The sequence below is a fragment of the Cotesia glomerata genome, linkage group LG4, assembly GCF_020080835.1.
Source record: "Cotesia glomerata isolate CgM1 linkage group LG4, MPM_Cglom_v2.3, whole genome shotgun sequence".
Taxonomy (NCBI): Eukaryota; Metazoa; Arthropoda; class Insecta; order Hymenoptera; family Braconidae; genus Cotesia; species Cotesia glomerata.
Window position 1 is genome coordinate 7417645 of NC_058161.1, and position 23197 is coordinate 7440841.

The 23197-nt window shown below is 28.2% G+C and overlaps 1 protein-coding gene across 3 annotated transcripts in view; it reads left to right on the top strand.

Moving 5' to 3' along the window:
* The first annotated feature begins 355 nt into the window (after positions 1 to 355).
* Positions 356 to 23197, top strand: part of LOC123264207 (G-protein coupled receptor moody-like) — a 47122-nt gene continuing 24280 nt past the window's right edge. Inside the window, exons 1-3 of one of the 3 annotated variants that reach the window (XM_044727380.1) lie at positions 356 to 483; positions 560 to 747; positions 11145 to 11357. In XM_044727380.1, coding sequence (XP_044583315.1) covers positions 11145 to 11357 — 213 coding nt within the window. In that variant the 5' untranslated portion in view covers positions 356 to 483; positions 560 to 747. Of the gene's footprint in view, positions 748 to 7380; positions 8022 to 11144; positions 11358 to 23197 lie in introns of those variants that run through there. The other 2 variants (XM_044727381.1, XM_044727378.1) reach the window with 2 other exon arrangements.

Below are 23197 nucleotides of genomic sequence, written 5' to 3' on the forward strand. Positions count from 1 at the left end.
TAGGTCGGTTAACAAAATGCAATTATTTTTAAAAAGGATGTAGGGGTACAGCTTTAAGCATCCACGACCCACATGGTCGCACCCAGGTTCCTCCGCACTTCCACTCACTTATATATTACACTCTTTTTGTCCCTGTACAACACGTCCTCGGACCAATACTCGGATCTCTTCCTCTTGCCTCAATAATTTATATACTTATATATATTTATATATTACAGCCACCATGGTGTGTAATAATAATAATAATAATAATAATCATATCACAATAGGTGTATGTATACATGTATGTTTTCTATACTATTCTACTAGACTGGTCTAAGCTACCTAGATTCAACGTTTTATGTTCAATATGTCAACCACCATTTGAGTAGTCGGTAGTGTCGACAAAATCGTTGGCGGACTACCCGGAGGCTGGTGTAATGCGTGTTATTAAACACCAACGCACATAAAAAGTATCAAGAGGGGAAAGTATTTTATTGAATGGTGAACTGATTTTTTTTTCAAGGCTCCTCTATTTATATTGTTATATCTTATTTTCATTGATATTTATCATTATCAGAAAATTTACGAAATTTCAATAAGACCACAAAATCTCTGGTAGACTTTTCGGGATTTCAAGAATTACTTCTGTCACGGCAATGGGTACTATCTTAATCTGAATTAAGCCAACAATGAATAATATTCAAGACACAGTCACCGCAGAAACAATAATAGCTACTTTACAAGCATCGATCTTGAAACCTTTTGGTAAGTAACGATTACTCTCCGGTACTTGACTTTTCACTCAACTCTCGAAAGAGTTATAAGCCTCCTTAATTAATGAACTTTTTCATTTTTTGTTTATTTATAAAAATTAGCCCTTGCATTTTTTGAAGTCAATTTTAAATTTATATTTTTCCGATATTTTTGTGATTCAAGAACTTTATGCAGACAATTAAAATTTTATTTTTACAATTTTCTGAATTGAAAAATTTTTTTAGGCCTGAGTAGATTGTACTTGATTCAAGAATCTTTCGTCTTAGTTCAAGACTATGAAGCTCTTCAAAATGATTTTTTTGGTTCGAGAATTTTTCTCTTGAATGAAGATAATTTTTTTTTCAGTATAAGTGAAATTCGTAAAAATATTTGAAAATTTATTTGAAATGCGTCGTATAGGGGAGGGGGGGGGGGCAAAATGGGGTACTTAAGAAATCGTTATGATTTTAAGGACTTAAATACGCTGATTTTTCTCGTTTTCAGTCGTAATTAAAGAAAAATAATCAAATTTCAAGTTGCCGTAGAAAAAAATTTTTTTTTTTTTTGTGGGCAAAATGGGGTACTTCCTGAAAAAGTGAAAAAAAAATTTTTTCATCCGAAAATGAAATATCGTTAAAAAAATAACATTTTCTTATCGATAAGTCTACGAAAGAACCCAAAGAGAGGAACAAATCACCTAAAAAAGAGACATTGTTAGTTGAAGCAATATACTCCTAACAGGAATTGAGGTAGTAAAAAAAATTTTAAAACTTTGTAATAATTTTTGACGGGTTTCGCTTGAGTAAAAATAATATCAAGATAAAAAAAGAGTTCTCTTGAGAAAATTCTATTTTTTGGAACTCCCGGTGAAAAAATTTTTAGACTCATAGTTCTCACGCAATTGAAAATAATAGCATGAAAAAAAAGGTTCGTAATTTTTTTGTACTCTCTTTCTTGGTTTAGAGATTCGGGAAAATTTTTTCAAGTTAAATAATCTTGTAAGTCTGAGGATCTTATTTTTTAAATTAAGTATCTCACAAGCGCACCAAATGATTTTGAAGAAATTGGCGGCCTCTGACTCAGTTTTCTGAGCATTCATAGTTAAATTATGTCATCAAAAATAATTCGAGAATAAATTCGATGTTATTTGAAAAACATACTTTTTTAAAATAATTAATATACAATTTCTCTTCAACACATCACCCGATTTTGATGCAGTTTGCAGCAGTCAACGTCGTTTTTTAAATTAAAGAACTGTTTAGATTTTGGAATTGATCGTTACATCTGTTTAAAAGCTGTTGAAAGAAAAAAGTTATTTTAAATTTATGAGGAAGTCTAAGTTTCGCTGAACCTTATCGAATGACGCGATTGTCGTTCAAACCAGTGGAGTTGCTCAAAAGTTATGAGAGGTTTACACACACACACACACACGCGCGCACGCACGCACACGCACGCACCCTGGTAGAAATCCTCGTAGGAATATTAAGAGATACTTCCTAAGACCTTAAAAATGTGGAGATCATATTAGAACTTGATTTTTGAAAACTGGCATGGAACCAATGACTTCCCGATTTTTTTTTTTTTTAAATTATTTATTTGTAAAGTGAGAACTTGAAAATTTAGAAAAAAAAATCTTATATGTGAAAAAAAAATTATTACGATGCACAATATGACGATAAAAATTACTGCACAGTAAAAAATTTTTCGTCAATTTGTAAAGTGTAAAAATTTTTGTGTAGCAAATTATACTCTAGTGTGTAGAATTTTACATTCTCATGTATTGATTTAACACACTAGAATGTAGAATTAACATTAGTTTGTGTAAAAACACTCAGTAACACAAATATTTGTGTTAAATTTGACGAAAATTTTTTTACTGTATGCAAAAAAAATTAGAAAAAAAAATTTTTTTCATGTTTTTTAATTAAAAAAATTTTTTTCCTCTGAAATTGTAGGAAATGACGTTAAAATATATTTTAGAAAGCTAAAAGAGCTTTTTGGAAAAAAAATTTTTTTTACCAAATTTTGGGGGTACCCCATTTTGGCACCCCGACCCCATTTTGTCCCCCCCCCCTCCCCTAATAGGTGAAAATATTGTATTGGCCAAATTTTTCAGGTATTATACAAAATTCCCGTTCAATACTTAATTACAACGACAAAATCTATACTAATAAATGGAGAGCCGGTTTTTTTGTCCGGTTATACTGCGAAAACTACTGAACCGATTGGAATAATACTTATACCATAAGATGCAGCGTGTTTCGGAGAAGGTTTTTAGTATATGATATGGTGGTGATTACTTATCCGGAAGCTATATTTTTTTGACTTAAAAATAATGAATTTTTATTATATCTAAATTTATTCTGTTCGATTGTCATTTGTTTAAAATAAATTTTTCAATCCTATTGGTTATGTTTATATACTAGGCAGATTTCTTCACTTATGAGACCTGCAATTTCTTTAACTAAAACTTTCAATGCTCATTACAAATTTTTTTTTCATATCAATTATTATTAATTTTTGTAAGAAAGACACGGGAATGTTATAATGATTGCACATTGAAAGTTACAATGAATGTTAGCTAGAATAATTACATGGATAAAAGGTGCATGCCAATTCGATAGAATTGAGAATCTGTGCAAGTCAAAACAATACTGTAATTAAATTTCAAGTCTAGATCTAAAAATATAATTCTATAAAATGCCCAGCGAAGCGGGCGAGTAACAGCTAGTATTATATATAATAAGTGGTATAAAATATAATTCATTATTTTTTAAATATAGTTTCCTTTAGGTCAAATTTTTTTCGTTCCTATTGTTCCTGATTACAAGTTATACAACATTAGGAAGAAATGAAAAATGAGAGCTTATCTACCAGCTAATGCGGATCTCCATCGACTGATGTTGTTATAATTTGGGATATCACTAAAAATAAAGTCATATAAAACTCTCATTTTATTCGGATTGCTACAAACAATGAAAAATTTTTAAAGACTGTTCTTTATACAAATTGATGATAAAATTTTTAGTGTTAAATTTGAACTTGGTAATTTTTCGTAAAAAAATTTATTTCCCAAGAAAGTTCATAAAGTTCACTTGTCTCTTCTCTTTCTTCTCCAATAAAATTTTATCACCCTCTGTATAGACTAATAAATTTTTTAAGGAAACCTAAATAATAATAACTCATTATTAAAGTTTTTATGAAGTTACTTTTTTAAATTTCGATTATATTAAAATTTTATGAAGGCTCTATTCAAAATAATCTAAATTTATATTTATACTCTAATAATATTTATTGACCCAAAAAATAAATTTAATTATGTTAATGTTATTCATGCGTTGACCATTTTCATCCAAATAATGATAATAGCAATAAAAATAAAGAGTGGAGTAAAAAGAGAAGTAAAAAGTGAAATAAAAAAGTCCAGCATAGTTTATACCCTGAAATTGGAGAGAATAATCTGTAAAAGGACACCGTTACCACGTGTTCCTGTATGTATTCCCATGATGACTATAATACAAAACGTGTAGGGTCGATTATCAAAGTTTCAACATGTGTGTTTCACCGTCTTTCTACTCCTTTTCGTTTTCGTTTATGATATTTATGTACTCTTTCTCTACTCTTTCTTTTTGTCTTTTGGTCTCTTCGTTGCCTCAAGTTTATTCTTGCATGCCTGTCTACACATGTGACCCTTCTGTCTTGCCAAATTCCAAATTGTTCCTTATCTTGTTACGAAATTAAGTACATATTTTTACCTTTTTCGATTTTTGTACTGAATAACTTATTTTTGTTTAAGATACGGACACTACTTCCTACCCTTGAAAAAATTTTTTGACCTGACCATAAATGCGGTTTGATATGGCTTGATCTGGTTTTATAGGGCCATATCAGGCTGTGTATGAGAATTAAATAAAAAAAAACTTTTTGTATTTTTTATTGAAATCTGTACGTCAATTAACAAGTCATATTAAACAAAAACTTGTCTACACACTGAGAAAAAAAAATATTTTTATTAAGAAAATTTTCTTGATACAAGAATTTATGTTCTTGAAAATTTTCAAAAATATATATTCTTAGCTCAAGAAATTCTTAAATTGATTGAAACAATTTTTACTTAGTTTAAATAAAGCTATTCTATTGTTTATTTACTATCCAAAGATAAATATTGATGTTCTTCTCTTCAGAAATTAATAATTAATAACAATAGAATATTTGATCGTCAGCGAGTTTTTTGGGCCAAAAAATTGTTAATTGAGCAAAAGTTAATTTTTTTATCAGTGTAGTAATTGATTGAACTAAAAACCAATGTCGAATAAGCTCCTTAGAAAAGTTAATAAAACAATTTTTATTTTAGAACTATCACTTCAAATTGAATTCTGTTGTAATATATAAGTAGATCATTCAACGATCATGTGTCCCTGGCGAAGATTTTTAAAACTACTTTGAATCAAAAAGTTATATATGGGCATATCTTAGCATATCAAGATAAATTTATCATAAATATGGTCGAGTATGGACGTACAATATTTTTTTACGGGTATCACTAATTCACTAAAAAAATCTTTCTATAAGTCACTTACGTAAAATTTCAAAGCAATATGAGACAAGAAAATCTGGTTATCTGCTTCAAGTATTTATTCTTTAGGTTTCTGGATTCTTGATTTGTAAAATTAAATTCTTCAACCAAGAAAAATTATTTTCAATTAAAAATAATTTTGTTTTTTTCATTTTTTAAGAATTTGATGTTTTTTTCCCGTTGTATTTTATTTATTGAAAATATTATTAGATTGAGCAAAAAAATAAAATCTCTATTCAGCAAAATGAAATTTTTGTTTCAATCAATTCCAAAAATCATCAACAACATTTTTTCAAAGATTTTTTAAAGTCGCTAATTTCCGATATTTATTAGTGTAAATTATACACCCGAAAAAGTCGGTATTGACTTGAACTAATAATGTCGCCAATTTTAGTTCAAAAGAAATTTTAAAGGAAAAAAATTCGTTTCTCTGCTTCTTTGTCATTCTGGCATTTTATGGAAATATTTTATGTCTTATTAAACTCAATAGTTACTCTCAGTTTTTTTGTCCTACTTCGGTATTTCCATTGAAACTTTTTAACCACTTGAAAAATGTCCGTTGTAAATTTTGTCAAGTAATTTTTATGTTTTTAATTGGAGTATTTATGCTGCGAAGGGTCGAGTAAAAATAGGGAGGCTGAAAAAATATTACAGATAAACTAAAAAACGGTATGTTTATTTTATTAAAAAAAAAAAAAAAAAAGAAAGATCAAAGCACATCACCCCCTTCAAAAAAAGTTATTTTCATCGATAAATTTTTTTTAATTCTGAAGCTTCTGAGTTTCAAAAAGATTTCAATCCTTATTTTTGAATTATGAATGATATGGGGTGCGAGAAGAGGAAATAAACTTTTAATGGTAACTCGTAGAATAAGTGGAGAAATTCCGATAACTTAAACGGGGATTTAATTCCAGATAATTTGACCACAAGTTGCAAGATTTGTCCAGTAAAACTTCCCGCTCTTTGTAAGAATTTTTTTTGGTTGTATTCTGTACCCATTAAGTCACATCGTTTATGTTACGGTGAGACATTTTAAAAATTTTAAATACTGTGTAGGATAGGTTAAATTACGTGAATCGTTTTAAAATTACCTGGAACAACGAAGTAAAGGAAGGGGTTATGAAGGAAATCAAAGAACTTTTTATGGGAGTTTAGAATAAGGGAAAAAAATTATTATTTTTATTTTTTTTGTACAGGGATAAATTTATTTTCATAGAAAATATTAATATATTTTACTATACTTGAGTCTTCTGATAAGTCTATGTTGTACCTCTTGGTCTATTTTGTAAGTTTTTTAGCTTAATTTTTGTAATAAAATTGATAAATTTTCTACTAATTTTTAAAAAAAGAGAAAAAATTCCAAAAGATTAAATTTTATTGAAATTTAATCTGAACTAAAAAAAAATTGTATTCGAGAAATACAAAGATAAAAATTTTCCATGATTTAAAAAAATTTTCCTTTAAACGCGCATTAAATTGAATAAAATATCTTTGTTTGGAAAAAGTAACTCTAAAAAACTATTAATTTAATTTAAAAACAATAAATTAAGTTTCAATGACTGTAAGATATTGATCTTGAGTAACTAATAAAGAAATGAATAAGGGGTGTGCGCAATCGATTGTAATCGTTAGAATACGCTCTCATTGTTGAAAATGACGCGGTCATTTACGCTAATAAAATTTGCGAGCGCGAGAACTCTTTTCCTTTACCTTTTCCTTTACGTACTCTGCAACTGCTGACGGCGATAAAAAATCTATATATTGAAATATTGAATAAAAGAATTGAGAAATTCAAGTAAATTTAAACAAACAAAAATAAAAGTAAGTTGAGCATTGCCTTTTTTATACCCACCATAAATCATAACTTCATTAAGTACATATTTATTTTTGTTTGTTAAATTGAATTTTTTAAAGTTTTCTATTGAAAAAAATTACCATATCATTTTCGGAAACTCAGATAAATATTTAAAAAAAAAAAAAATTGCGCATGCGTTGAATTTATATCTCAGTATCTGCGCGACTCTTTCACTCTCTATTTTCCTTTGATATGAAAGTCTCTGACTCTGAAAACAGTTTAGTTGTGCCGCGAGGCTGGAGCGGCGTGTCACGAACTTGTTCAGATAAATTATTGTTGTAAATAAATTTATTTACATGCAACGTAATAAACAATTACTTAACTACATTTCAACAGTAAATTACTCGAAATTATTTAAAAAAAAAATTTTTTTTTTCTATTTTCTCAATAAAGTAAAAAAGTAAATTGTAATTTGTTTATTACACAAATAGTCTAAATTGAAATTTTAAAGTAAAAAATTCAAGTAAGCTCAAAAATAAAGTAGATAAATAAATTCGAGAGCGTAACGTACGAGGAGCAAAAAAATACGGTGGATGCAAAAAGAATAGAATGAAAACAAATGTGACATAGGTGTGAAGATAAGAGTGAATTGCGGGATGGTTTACATTATTAAATTATCATCAAGGAGTACGAATTTGAACTTAGCAAGCTCAGCTGTTTTGCTTGGCACCCTATGGTTATTCATTATCACTCGTCTCTCTAGGTCTCTGAAAGCTGTAGGTGTTACTGTGCTTCTGCAGACAATGAAAGTGGATCTATGTAACCTGGCAACACGCTAAAGATGTAATATAATGTTTTTCACCCTTTTGGCACCACAACGTTGAATTATTATTGCCATTATTTTGTTTTCGTGAGGTACATAAATTCACCTTAAATATTTTTTATAATGTTTTGTGTTTATTATTTATCATTTTTCGGTGGTAAATGTGGGAAAAATTTTTAAAGTATATGCGTAATAAAAAAATACCCATAAAGTACCTAACGTCCTAAGAATTTTCAAAGGTATAAAAAAAAATTCCTCTTATCTTTTTTAGTATCCACTTTTCAGCTCTTTTTTAGACATTCTAAACACTCACGCCTGTTGTGTATCGCCGATTTTATACTCTTGCTTTTCTAAACTCTTAAGCTCAAGTTTACATATTTTATTTTATTTAAATATACAACCACAAAAAAACCAAGTGTTTATACTCTGAAATAAATGCCGCTATCTTGAGGATAAAAAATTTATATGTAGAGTTTGGAGCTCTATTTAGATCCATTACGTAAAATCTGCCTATTCCTTTCCAGGTTAAAAAGTTAACAGATTTAAGTTTTTTAAGATAAAACTCCGGTAAAAAAAAATATATTAATGTTAACTCGATAATAAAATGTCTTGAAAGTTAATTCAATTGTTTTATTTGAGATGTATTTCGTGAAAATAGACTTTTTTAATTGTTCTTAGCCTTATTAACATGTTATCTCGATTTTTTTTAATCTATTGTGTTTTACTATTATTTTTTTTTCTTTTTTCGAATTATTTTGAACTCTTAATGTTCAAAAAAAAGGTGGATAAGCAGAAAGAAATTTCTAGGGTTTTTAATTGTTAATTAAACAAATTATTTATGTAAATGTAAGAAAGGAGTTCTGCGATACTGAGAAATAATTTTTTGTTTCATTAACTTTTTTTTTTTTTTTTTATTACTTATGAATCTTATGATTTTTTTGTAATGTTGAGTGGATTAATTTATGTGTTATAAAAGTAATATACATTTATTGGAAGATGATTTTATTAGCCCAATATAGAAATAAAAATAATACCGAAGTTTTTTATTTTGTTAAATATTATTATGAACTCTTGTAAAAACGTATTGATAAAAAAATTTGGAAAACGGTTAACCCTGCAGGTCAACCCTGAAACTGAAGAATCACTTTTAAGATCACTTTTAGGGGTAATTTTAATTATTAAAAAAATTTTTATCTAAGATTTCAGAATTTGACAGTTAAAATTTTTTCTAATTTTTGTTTAAAAAAATCCAATTTTTTAACGCACGAAAATTCAAGTGACCAAAATACTTAATTTTAAGGGATATTTCTTTTTTCCGTGCATATAAATTGCGTATTTTCATTTATTTATTTTTGTAATTTCCCAGGAGAGTTAAAGTACGTAAATAAACGTTAAGCAATACGGAAATGACAAAAAAAAAATAGAGTGAATGAAATAAGGAACAGTTACATTTTTGGGAACTAAATAAAGTTGGGGATAAAATGCCGCATTCTTGAGCGTTTTTTTCTCGTCATTACGATTAAGCTTCTCTCAATGAACGTTCATATAGATAGTATACTTTTGATAGGCCCCGTCTATTTTCGCAATAATCCTTTCATCCGCTCTCACTTTTCTTCATTTTTTTTACTATCGACATTTATTTTTACACTCGTTCTTATCGTGTCAATAAATTTTTTTTTTGATTTCTAGAAAATTAAAACTGTTAAAAGTCGTAAAATTAAACTGTTACTTACAATTTAAGTTTCTTTGAAATAATTAGAGCTGTATTACGAACTAAGCAAGTTTTACTATTAGTGACAAAAAAAAAAGACATTTTAACGCATTTTTCCTAAGAATGCAACAATGCATGCCGTAACATTTATTAATAATTACTGTATTTTTCTCTTTGCATGGAAAATATTTATCGCATAAGAAACTAACAGATTTAAAAATAAAAAGGAAATTAGTATATTACACTACAAGGGCAGAAAGTTGAGATTCCTGCACTGCGCGCCATGATGCTCGAGGCGAAGCCGAGGGCATTATGGCGCGCAGTTCAGGGCTCTCAAATTTCTGCCCGTGTAGTGTATACTAGTTTTCTTGCTATCCGGTCGAAAGTACGCAAAAAATTGCTTTGAAAAAAAATTGATGCCTGCCCCCGACATTTGCGGTACAAGCGAAGCGAGTGCTGCTGGTGGGGGGGGGGGGGCAGGCATCAAATACACCTGTCAATAAAGATATTAATTTATAATCTATCATATTACTACTTTCTTTTGAGAAAAGATCTTAATTTAATTTAATAAATTTAAAGTTATAAATATATTATAAATTAACTCTGATTTTAAGAATAGAAAAAAAAAAAAATGAGATAATAATCGTAAAATGCATAGAAAAAAAAAATTAAGAAATAAATCTGTTTGTGTATTTTTTTAAATAATTATGTGTTCAATAATGAATTTATTTATTTGAAAATATCTATCAGAATAAAAAATATTTCTCGTTTTTTTTTGTAATTTAAATATTTAATAAGTGTCATTTCATTAAAATAAATATTTATTTTCTCTAATTAACTTAGTTTCAATCTAAAATCATCGACACATAACAAGACAGATACATTCATAACAATCACAAGTAAGATTAGGCTTATAAACATAAGTAATAGAGTGAGCGCGACTACCGACTTTCGGACTTTCTGCCGCCTCGTGTCTCGTTGTCAGTGCATAAATACATTATTTCAGCTCCCCGTCGTAGGGCGCATGCGCGACTTGATCACGGCATAAAATTGAGGCTTTCTGCCGTGAAATCGTAGCGGGAACCCCGTACTTTCGACCGGCGTAGTAAGAAAAATTTTTGAATAAAGTCTAGTATTACCGAGCATTTAACATTTAAAAGACTTAGGTGTTTTGTTTTTTTTTTTTTTTATCTCTGATATACTAAACTTTCTGGCCGAGTTAAAAGGGATTCCTATATTTTTCTTTCGCCGCTTCCTCGTCCTATCTCTTGACACTTTATCGTAAAAATATTTTTGCGTTAAATTTATATTTTTTTTTACCATATAAATGGAAAATTTTTGTGACATTCAAATGATAAATTATTCTTACACGTCTAAATTATGTGAAATAAACCATTCCAGTTATAAATAAATTTACATGTAAATATTATTCAAATAACGCAATATCACAATTATTTATGATAAATTTAAACAAAATTACATAAAGATTTTTATTTTTGTCAAGATGCTAGAGCGCTGGATGGATATCAACAATACAGACACAAATAGTAGCCTATTAGAAAAAGTTGAGGTGATAGAACATCCGGAATCAGCGATTTTATTTAATGATTATCCTCAATGGCTTCTTTATTTTGCTGCCGGCTGCTGTGTCCTCTTCATGTTTATTGGCATACCTGGCAATCTCATCACAATCATCGCACTCTTCCGTACAAAGAAGGTAAGTTGTTATGAAGATCCACCCGGCATGCGATAAAAAAAATTACCAACCTCATTTCATCTACCTCTCTTTATCTATTTTTTAAATTTTTACGTCGAAATCTGTTATCGTATTTTAATTTCATCCTATGCTTATATTTTTTTCTTAGTCTTTTTGCTTTCATGGACTAGCTGATTTTCATTTTAATCGCTTTATTTATTTTACATCTTTTTAAATATTATACTAAAATAAAAAACTACTTAATTCAAGAAAAATATTCGTGACTCAAGAAAATTATTTTGTTTTAATTGAAAAACTTATTTTTAAACTTTTTTCTTAATTTGAAACCTTTTATATCTTTGATCGATACGATAAAATTTTTTATCCAAAAATACAATCCTTTTCAATTAATCATAATTTTGTTTCCCTTTTAAAATTTCATATTTTTGTTCAAAAACAAATTTCTTAATTTAAAATAGTAAAAAACAATTTTTTTCTTCAACTAAATTTCAAATTGCTTCGTAGAAGGCCTTATCTTAAATAAAAAATTTTTTTCTTCATCCAGGAGTTTTATTTTCTTAGACCAAGAGTGAATTTATCGAGAGTTAAAGAAACCAAATATCCCAAAACTAGAATGAAATTTTCAAAAGAATATTTTTCTAAAATCAAGTACTTTTTTTTCCAACACAGCATTTTTTATTTCTATAACAAATTGTTTATTTCTTATAAAAATATTTTCTATTTTTACGATTAAATTTGAATGGCAATTAAAAATTGAAGAAATGAAATAAAATGAGAGCAAATTAAATAATGATAATGAATCAACAAATGAAATAAATTGAATTAAAAAGGGTTTGACAGTGTTAGATGATCTTTGGCAGTATCCCGTGGATAGCAATTAATAAGTTAATGTTCTATTATAATACCAGCTCTTCTGGGACATAAAAGTTACAATGGCACTTTGGCAAATTACTATTGCTACATAACAACATTACTACGTACATATGAGGGTTGGATCTGGATATAAACTCTAACAGAACTTTCTCACTAATGAATTAATTTCACAATTATATCTAAGTATTATGCATGCGTAAAAAATATTCTTGTGCTATTTAATTCTGTTTGTACTTGAAAAATGTGTTTGCGAATACTCTAGACATATGACAATGTTAAACATTGTTAGTTAATTAATTATAAGAGAAAGAAAAAGGAAAAGATAAAATGATACTCCGAGTAAATAACTTTTTCGATAAAAACTCTTGAAATTTATCATATATCTTGTTTCTCAAAGGTGTTTTTGTCATACAGCTAGATCTTGCTATTGATGAAACATATGCAAAAATTGAAAAAATCTTTTGATGTAAAAAAATGTCGTGCCATCGTGTTAGTGAAATGAGCAAAGAGAGTACGCCAACACAAGCGCCGAAATCTTCATTTACTCAGTTTGTACATGAATAAATTTAATAAACTTACCTTATTTTATATTATATCAAGTTGTACTATCTTACAAGAATTAAGTATTACGTAGTTGAATATTACTTATTATTTTTTATCGCCATCTTCTTAAATCTCTGTATGATTTTATCTAGTGACCCTCTTACTAGTATATGCTGTTAGGTTTATTTAAAGAAAATAAATAAAGTATGTATGTATGTATGTATTTATTTAATATCCCAAGGCAATTGCCGAATGGCAAAGGTTTATACATAGTTTTATAAATTTTTACTTAAAATTTAATACAAAGTAATATACTTAGGTGTAAGTGTACATCAAAATCTTATTTAAAAAAATAATAGATATAGTTTTATTTTAGATTTAACTTTAATTTTAATTTTAGATTTCAATTTAGATTCAATTCAAAAAGTAATCAACATAATATTCCGTATCGTGACGTGATAAAAAAAAATAGTGATATTATAATACAAAAATTAGTAAAATCAATATATATTAATAAAATGTTCCTTTATTTTCAATAGTAGTAATAAATATCAGTTTTATTTTCTCACTATAATGTGACCATTTATTAATTGATTACAATATTGTGCGAAAAATTCGTATTGTCTAGCAGAAATAAATTCTTCACATTAAATTTTTGTAGAAAAAAAATCAAATTCACATTGCTTTTTATTTTGGAAATTACTGAGAAGTTGGATCAATGTAAAGTTAATTTAATCATTATAAAGTGGGGTTGGATTAAGATCTAATGGTATAATTTGTCAGATAAAGGGAGTATAAATGGTTCTACGGTGATCAATTGTTGTAATTTGTGAAAACATTGCATTTTTGTTGGAGATCTAGAAGAAAACTTGTAAAGAGTAAAAAAACACAATATATTTACGTAAGAAAACGAGAGAAAACGTTTTTAAACTCGTTTAAATCTTAGTGTTGACTCTCTAAGTTTAACCTGGCATAAATGTCTCAATCATTCACGATTGTTCTTTTTATACAAATGTACTATCTTAATTTACACTTTAAAACATACACATAAATAAAATAAACATAAATATTTATTCTCACATATTTTAGTTTTATTTTTTAACTAATAAATTTTATGCGACTAAGTAAATATGATCTTATTTTGTTTTTCACTAATGAAATTCGATTTAAAAGCTTATTATTATTTATTATAAATAAAAAAATAATCTAGGGTTTAATTTGCTGTAACAATTTATCATCTTGCCTGTGAAATTTAGTAAAATTGAAAAAATAAGCTTTTCCGTCGTAAAACACTAAGACCTTGAAAGGTCCGAGGCATAAAAAATGAAATAATTGGAAATTATGTCGAGAAAATAATTAAAGTAAGTCAGAAATTATAATCAAATGTTGTTTTGTATAAAAATGGAAAAATAAAATTGAATTATTTAATATAATTCTATATTAAAGTCTCACTGCTATCTTTAGATCAGAGGTCGAGGCACCTTTAATGAGTTGCTTGTATTCTATCATTTCGTGGTAAAGTTATTGACCAAAATTACTGCAGCGAGATAATATTAGCAACTAAATAAATGATTCAGACACTACATTGTTACTATCGCTGCTAATGCTCTATGTAGGTTAATTAAACTTTATTACTGTAATTTCATCTGGAATCGATCATTATTTAATCATTTTCGAAAGCTTATGATTTCGTCAAAAATGAACCAAATTACTTTTATCCCCCCATTAGCTTTGTCTTAGATGTAATTTCTGAGAAAAAAAAAATCAAAAAGTTTATTCAAAGCTTTCTGTTATTTTTTTTACTGTATATAGAAAAATAGGATTTTTTTTGATGATTATCACCATCAATTTTGTCTTCTTTCCTAATTTTTCAAACTCTGAAGTTCTTTCCATGTCCTCAAAAATTTTCATAGTGGTTTTTTGTGAAATAAGTCCAACCAAAAAATTATTTTTTTTAACCAATAAGCTAAAGTCAGCCACTCTTTGCTAGATGGCTTTTTACTCAGAATCAAAATTTTCTTGAAAAAAAATAACGAACTGTTAAAAATAGCAAGTGTTACGAAAATGACATTGTTTTCGGAAAAGTAAAATTTTTATAGATTTTAAAATCTGAAAATTTTTTTCAAAAAGTACATTTGAAAACGGAAATTAATTAAAAACGTTCCGGCTGGTCAATTTTTGAACAAGTTATAGGGTAGAAGTACCGTTTGTGGCCACTGTACCGTTTATGGCCATTTATTGTTCAAATAAACGATAGAAATTAATTTATATTAATAAACCATCACAAACTCAATTTGTTTTAATATAAATTTTTTAAAATTCAACAAAAATATGGTTATAATATTATAATTTTTTATAAATTAATTCAAATGTTAACTGGCCAAAAACGGTGCTAAGGTTGCCAAAAACGGTACTTCTACTCTATCTATTCGAAAAAAGCCTTTTTTGAAGAAAAAGTTATTTGGGTTGGGAAAAAAAATGAAAGTTTCCTGAAAAATGAAAGTAGCAATAACTTGTTTTAACACGTTTCTTTTTATTGATATTTAAGTTTTAAGATATTAAAGTTAAAAAATCATTTATTAAGTAGATTACGTTTAAGTTAAAATGTGATACTTTTGATCCGTAAGTTACTACAATATTTGTCTTTAAATTCTCAGCTCGCTTCGTAACCTGAATCGTTGAAGCGTAATTTCCAGTCGCCACAAATCATGGATTGGATTGTCTAAAAAACTCATATAAAAGCAATCGATGAAATTAAAAGCGGTTGATAGTTGATTTTCAAACGAGTTTTGCTCATGAATAAGATAAAATTTTGAAAAAAACGCTTCGCTCTTCGATAGATAATTTAATTATCTATCGAAGAGCGAAGCGCTTTTTTAGAAAATTTTCATTTATTTATGCATAAAATGCGTTTTAAGATTCCATAAGTTGTACAAGTATGACAGAGATACTTTCGTTTGTCTAATAGAGGGCGAGAGAGAGAAAAAATGTAAACCCTTCTTAAGTTGATAGAAAAAACAAAAAAATTTTTTTTTTAATTAATTTGAAAAGAAACATTTTGATCAATCGAAAAAAATATTGCACAAATTATTTATTATTTTCAATGGCTGTAGTTTTAGTTTTTTATTGCCAATAAATAAAATGAATTAATTATAAAATGGTAATTGAACAGCAGGAATAATTAATTACCGTCAACTCTGGTGTAGGGATTAATTAAAGCTTGAAAATAAATAAATTCACCAATTAATGCAAATCACTTGAATTGAGAGTATAAATTCACATTTAGCGAATTTTTTAAATTGAAACATAAGTTTGTTTTTTACGAATTAAACAAAGAAAAGATGAAACGGAACGATTCTTCATTCTTTATTACTCTCGAAAATCTACCCTACGCCCATCTTCACGCAGAGTTACAAGGAATTGAACGGATATCTAAAATTACAGATAATTTATTGTCTAGGGACTTTCATTGATATATTTCAACTCAAATAACGTCTGCTGCACTTTTTTTCTCAGTACCCTTTTTAACGCCATTTATTTTGCTTCAATTTCTTCTCATATGCACAAACACTTTTTTTTGCAATAAAAACTTTTTTGCTGACTTTGACCCAGCTTCATAATCTTTTTTGAGATTTACAGTTCGTATTTGTCTTAAAAGCTTCTTCAGATATTTTGAACGTTACGTGACTTTCATGCGAATTTTAAAATCCCGAAGGATTTTCCCAATTTACTTTTTTCTTAGTTGTTACTCAATCTTAAGAAATGTGTATTATTATTTTAATTCAATAGAAAAGACAACATTTCATTCCAGTAATTCTATAATTAAATTATCAAAAGATAAAAATATCTTTCACTTGCTAGAAAAAAGAAGAAATAATTAAAGTAAAAATAGTAATTAAATTTACACTCGCCCAGTTCATGGTTTCGTTCAATAATAAAGTCGCTATAAATTTATTAGCTTTTTTTTTATCACCACGTGTACCAACGTCGGCTTTAAAAACGATCGTAGTCACTTGTTCCGGAAATCCTATAGCGAAAGCTTAAATCCTATAATGACACTGCTTTTTCTTTCTTTTGTCTCTGAGAATAAATTGACATCTTTAAGCCTTCCTATTGATTTCTACGAACCAAACGAACCATTGATAAGACAAAAAATAAATAAATAAAAATCTCTTGTACTTATTTCTTACCATCAAAAAAAAAATAAATAAATATGATAAAGATAAATTACTGTTAATGTCTGCAACGTTTTATCTCTCTGTTGTCTGGGAATTTTCGAGATTGTCATTTTGTCCAGACAAATGCTATTACAGAATTGAATTGCATCCTTACATTTCATTGTTCTACCGAGTACAAACAATGCGAATTTAGACTTTTCACTCAGACAACGGCTACTTTCATTTTCCTCTAGGAAAAAATTATTTAAGATGACCTGGCTAACAGCTCAAAAGATAATAACACATTCCCATTTACTTTCCTCAATTTCAACTAGATATTACTGTTATGAAAAAAAAAATGGCTATAGCCGTCAATATATTGACGTTAATATTTGCGGCTAAAAGCTGATTAGATTTTAGAAGCTAGTGGCGTAGCAGATTGAAAATTATTCCAAAAATATATTTTTTTAAATATTTTATTTTTAAAAGTTCTTGAAATTTACTAAACTAAATTGATTCAAATTCACGTGAAATCTAAGGACAACAAAGTCTTTTTAAATGCTGCAATCTGCGTATTGATCAGCTTAGCCCCTAAAAATTTATAACAAATTTACATTTATCATATATATATATATATATATATATATATATATATATATATATATATATATATATATATATATATATATATATATCGATACTGTCATTCTAATACGTCGTATCCCACACTTAGAAAATTTTACAGCAGACGGTAAAAATAGTTCATTTTTAACATTGATTAAATGGGATTCAACGGATGAAAATATTTATTTAAAAATAGTTATTAAACTTTTTGAGCTTCAAATTTTTAATATGACTTGCATAATATTGTTGTGATTCCATTTTTCAAAAAAAAGTCAAAATGTCAAATTTTGTGGGATACGACGTATTAGAATGGCAGTATCGATATATATACACACATACATACACACACGCACATCAGGACATCCTCGTGGAAATAGCCGGAATAGCTTCTTAAAACCTCAAAACAAAGAAATCTGATGAGAATTTTTGAAAATCTAGGTGAAACCAGATATAAATAAAATTTTAACAATTTGCTTCATTTTTGATCATTTGCGATTGCACTCTCTACCTGGACTCTTCTTCTCCATCCTTTGGCTCAGCTATCTAGATGAAACCAATAACTTCCCAATTTTTGAGAATCACTGATTTTCGAATCGGAAAATGTAACAGTAAAAATTTTTCGTCATTGTGTAAAAGTGTAAAAATTTTTGTGTAAAATATTACACTTCAGTGTGTAGAATTTCACATTCTCATGTGTTGATTTAACACACTAAAATGTTGAATTAACATTGGTTTGTGTAAAACAGTCCAGTAACACAAATATTTGTGTTAAATTTGACGAAAATTTTTTACTGTGTAACAACCTTTTTTATTACATAAATACGCCAGAGACAAATCTTTCTTTTATTTTCTTAATTTTATAGATAATATGTTGATGATTCAAGTTTAAAAAAAAAAAAAACAAATAGTTTGTCATTTTTCTCCAGAACTTAGCCGAAAATAGTTGAAGATTATTTTGAACAAATGATTTATTATTAGAAACTAACTTAGATTATTACACCGAGATATTACGAGGTATTTTTGGAGCATATGTCATGAAAAATTAAATTGAAACATCTTATATAAATTTTCGATAACACACTACCCATGAAAAATATAAATTTAATATTCTAAATAATTTTCACTAACTAAACAATTAGCAGAACGTGTGAATAACGAAAGCCAGATCTTACGTCACTCTTACGTAAATGACTAATAAAACGTGACGATCAGTAATATAAATTTATACTTTTGATACATATATATATAGATCCATATTATATTGATTAATCAAACAAAAGAGCTATTAATATGCAGTAACATAATAAAGAAGTATAACTTACTGCTAGTATAATTGCAAAGTAAATAAGTTCATAGACTTGGATAAAATACTACTTAAGATGCAACTTAATGATCGAATATTTGAAATATCTATTGCAATTAAATTATTTAGATCAATAGAATCAATAAATAACTATTCTTAGTATTGCTTTAAAATCTAAATTATTATAAATTATCAATTGTATATAATGGATATCGTTATCGATTTCAGTGAATATTACCTTCCAAACGACAAACTTTTATTGAAAGAATTGGCGGTGATGAGTTTGCATCCGTATACTAAACATATTTTCGTCGATAAACACTTTGTTTTCAAACCACCTTGCTTGTGGGAAACATTGCCGAAAAAATTTCAAGATGATTATTTGGACCGGTGTCAAAAAAACGGAATTCTTTGGCAATCGGGATATGCTAATGCTAATTTACATGAAAAAATTTTAAAAGAATATTGTAGTTCAGCTAGACGTGTGTATATTATGGATTTAAATAAAAAAAATTTATTAACCCAAATGATAGATGAAGGGAATGAGTTAATTTTACATGAATACACGGATGAAAGTCCTAATCCTGATTTGTCTGGCGATAAAATTAAAATAAAATGCATTCATCATCAGAATCGAGAGAACGACAATTGCGCTTACGAAAATGCCTTTAAAATGAAAAATTCTCTTTCACGTAATAAATTAAACATTTGAATTTTTTTTTCTTGGGATATCAACGAGAAGAATCTTAAATTGTAAAATTTAATGACTACTTTCAAAGAACAATTTAGAGAATTTTACTCTAAGATTTAATGATTTATCATTTATTTTAAATGCAAGATTCTTTTGTCGATCTGGATTAGAAATTTTAAATATATCGAGCTATCATTTCACGTGACGCTTATTTATATTGTCGACCTACTAGAATTATCTGTATTTTTTTGAAGACATTCTAGAATATGTTTCGGTGAGTGTTAATATTTATGTGTATATTTATTCTAAATTCCGAAAAAAATTTCCTAAATTTGAGCTCTTCATTTTAATTTTAAGTACTGCCTTTTTCCTATTGAATTTTTCCCATTTAAAAATCATATACTTCAGGTCAATTTTTTGTTTTATTCTTTACAATTTCACCAGATTTTCAGCTATCATATTAATAAAAATTTAATTGTCATAAATTATATGCATTTTAAAAGAGTTGCTAAAAATTTTTTTCTAATTTGACCCACATAAAATGTATCAGCTCTCAGTCATTTTTAGTAGATTTCATAGAAATCTAACTATTGCATTGGTCCTCTTGACGGAACTTTTGAAAAATTTTGCTATATTTCGACTCAGCTCGTCGAGCGGATTCAGAAAATGCATATGGTTCAAAAGTTTATATATGTATGTATTTATATACAGAGTGTCCCAGAAGTAACGGACGCCATTGTAGCATCTGATAAACAAAATAATTCTGAGACGAAAAGTCCTTAGCCATCTTTTAATCAGACGTATAGATAATTAATTATTAATTAAAATAACGTCCTTTTATGCGTTAGAGAGAGAGCACTAGTGTCAAGTCAAGTGCGTTCCAACGAAGACGCTTGTACGTGTGAATGTGTAAGTAAATATGTGTGACTACGTTAGCTATAGAAACTAGTTAGTCATACAGTTAGTTGTGTCTTTGTTTGACACATATTTTACTGGACACTGGCGCTCTCTCTCTCTAACAAATGAAGAGACGTTATTTTTAATTAATAATTAACTATCTATGCGGTTAATTGAAAAATGACTAAGGACTTTTCGTCTCAGAATTATTTTTTTCATCAGATGCTACAATGGCGTCCGTGACTTTTGGGACACCCTGTATATAAATATATATATATATATATTTATATATATGGGATATAACGCGACTTGTTAGGACGATAGTGTCTACAATTAGCTACGGATCTCCACCAAACTCAACATACTTACTCTACAGATAAATACCGAAGTCAAGTTCGAAGATGAGCTTAATCGGTCAAGTAATTTAGAAATACCGGGATTTCAAAATTTTCAAAATCTTAAAAATTCGTTTTTTTTCACTTTCTTACTCGAATAACTTTTGAATGGGATAACTTATTGAATCTTTGTAAATTGCATTTGAAAGCTCTTTAAATAAGCTTTAATTTGAGTACTACATCATATGTGTAGTCTAAAAATTATGTCCTATTCTGCTATGCCAATTATGAAATTTGCTGTTGCACTCGTTTTTTTTTTTTTTTTTTTTTTTTTCGTATATAAGCCGAGTAGTTTTTTTTTTATTCATTATGAAATCTACTTACATTTCGGCTGCCGAATGGCATTTTTTCAATATACACTGCTCCATCCCTAAGATATCTTTGTTTTGTCTTTTTTTTCCCGTAAGCCACTAATAAGAGAAAACAAGATAACCTGTTATACCTTAGGAAGGGAGCGCTGTATTTTATAGATTCTTTAAGACATTGAGAGAATCACTCGTTTAATAAATAAAAAAAGTGCAATTATAAAATTTGCTGGAAATTTCATTTCTAAAACTATTTTTTACATATATGTTACTCAATTGCTCATTTTTTCGAAGATATGAGAATATTTTAAAATCAAAAAAAAATTTAATTTTGAAATCGATTCATACTACTTGTAATTCAAAGTTTCCAGTTACAAATTTTATCGGAATCTAAAGAAAATGCGGCTGAGACTAATCATTATTTTTCAATCAATTATTATTTTTAGCTAATAAATAATTAAAAATATACTTTTATTAGAGAGTATTCCGGGAAAAAATGATCAGGCCTGATCAGACATGAAAAATGACCATGCCTGATCAGGCATGAATTGACCTGATCAGGCCTGATCAGACATGGTCAGATCTGAAAGCCCATTGTTACTTTTAATTAATCATTTTGCTTAATTTTATGGATATAGTACTTGATAGAGTCATACGCAATTCTTTATAATGAATTAAAATAAGAAAAAAAAATAATTACATATAATTGTTCGGCTGTAACACCAGCAGTCACCCATCCAACTACTAACCACGCTCAATGCTGTTTAACTTTGGTGATATCCGTGTGCCTTAAAGTTCCCGCCTGCTGTGGTGCTATCTTACGTGACAACAATTTTATGAAATACATAACGTATCAAAAAAGTTTATCATAAATATAATATAAAAATGGATTTTATAATATATTTTGACAGTCCTAATTTATTTATTTAACCGAATCTCATTATAACATCACATTTATTTAAATAATAAAATAAGAAATGATTTTAATATTAGGCAGGAGCAGAGCAGACCAAAACATCCTATAGGAAATGTAACAAATTTTTTATTTCAAAATTATTCAAACATAATCATAAAAATAATTTTGTACATTTTGTGATGACCAAAAAAATTTTTTTCGTCAAAGAAAAAATTTTTATCACATCTTTGACTATGCAAGTCTGGTCAGATCTACCCTCGAAAAAATAATCAGACCTGATCATGCCTGTTGATGTATGATCAGGCCTGAAATTAGACATGGTCATGCCTGTCTATGCCTGAAGTTTTAAATATGCTCAGGCCTGATCATACCTATTCATGCCTGTTCATGTCTGATCAGACCTGTTCATGTCTGAAGGGTTAAATACGCTCATGCCCGATCATACCTGTCCATGCCTGTTCATGCATTTGGTCTAAGGACCAAATATGCTAAGAAAAATTTTTAAATATGTTCAGTGTATGTACATTAATTTCGATTAATAAATTTGTAAATTATCAATAAACGGTATATTTTATTATTCAATAAATAAAAGTATTTTGATTATCATTAAAAACCTACCGTAGGATAAATTTAATTAACTTTTCTAGCCATGGACAGGCATGAACTGGCCTAAGCATATTTAATGCTTCAAACATGAACAGGCATGAACAGGCCTGAGCGTATTTCCCGCTGCAGACATGAACAGGCATGGATAGGCCTGATCAGACATGAGTGTATTTAACCCTTCAGACATGAACAAGCCTGATCAGACATGAACAGGCATGATCAGACTTGAGCGTATTTAACCCTTCAGACATAAACATGCATGAACAGGTCTGATCAGACATGAACAGGCATGAATAGGCCTGATTAGACCTGATCGTATTTAACCCATCAGACATGAATAGGCATGAACAGGTCTGATCAGACATGAATAGGCCTGATCAGACCTGAGCGTATTTAACCCTTCAGACATGAACAGGCCTGTTCAGACCTGATCGTATTTGACGCTTCAGACATGAGCAGGTATGAACAGGCATGGACAGGCATGACCATGTCTAATTTCAGGCCTGATCATACATGAACAGGCATGATCA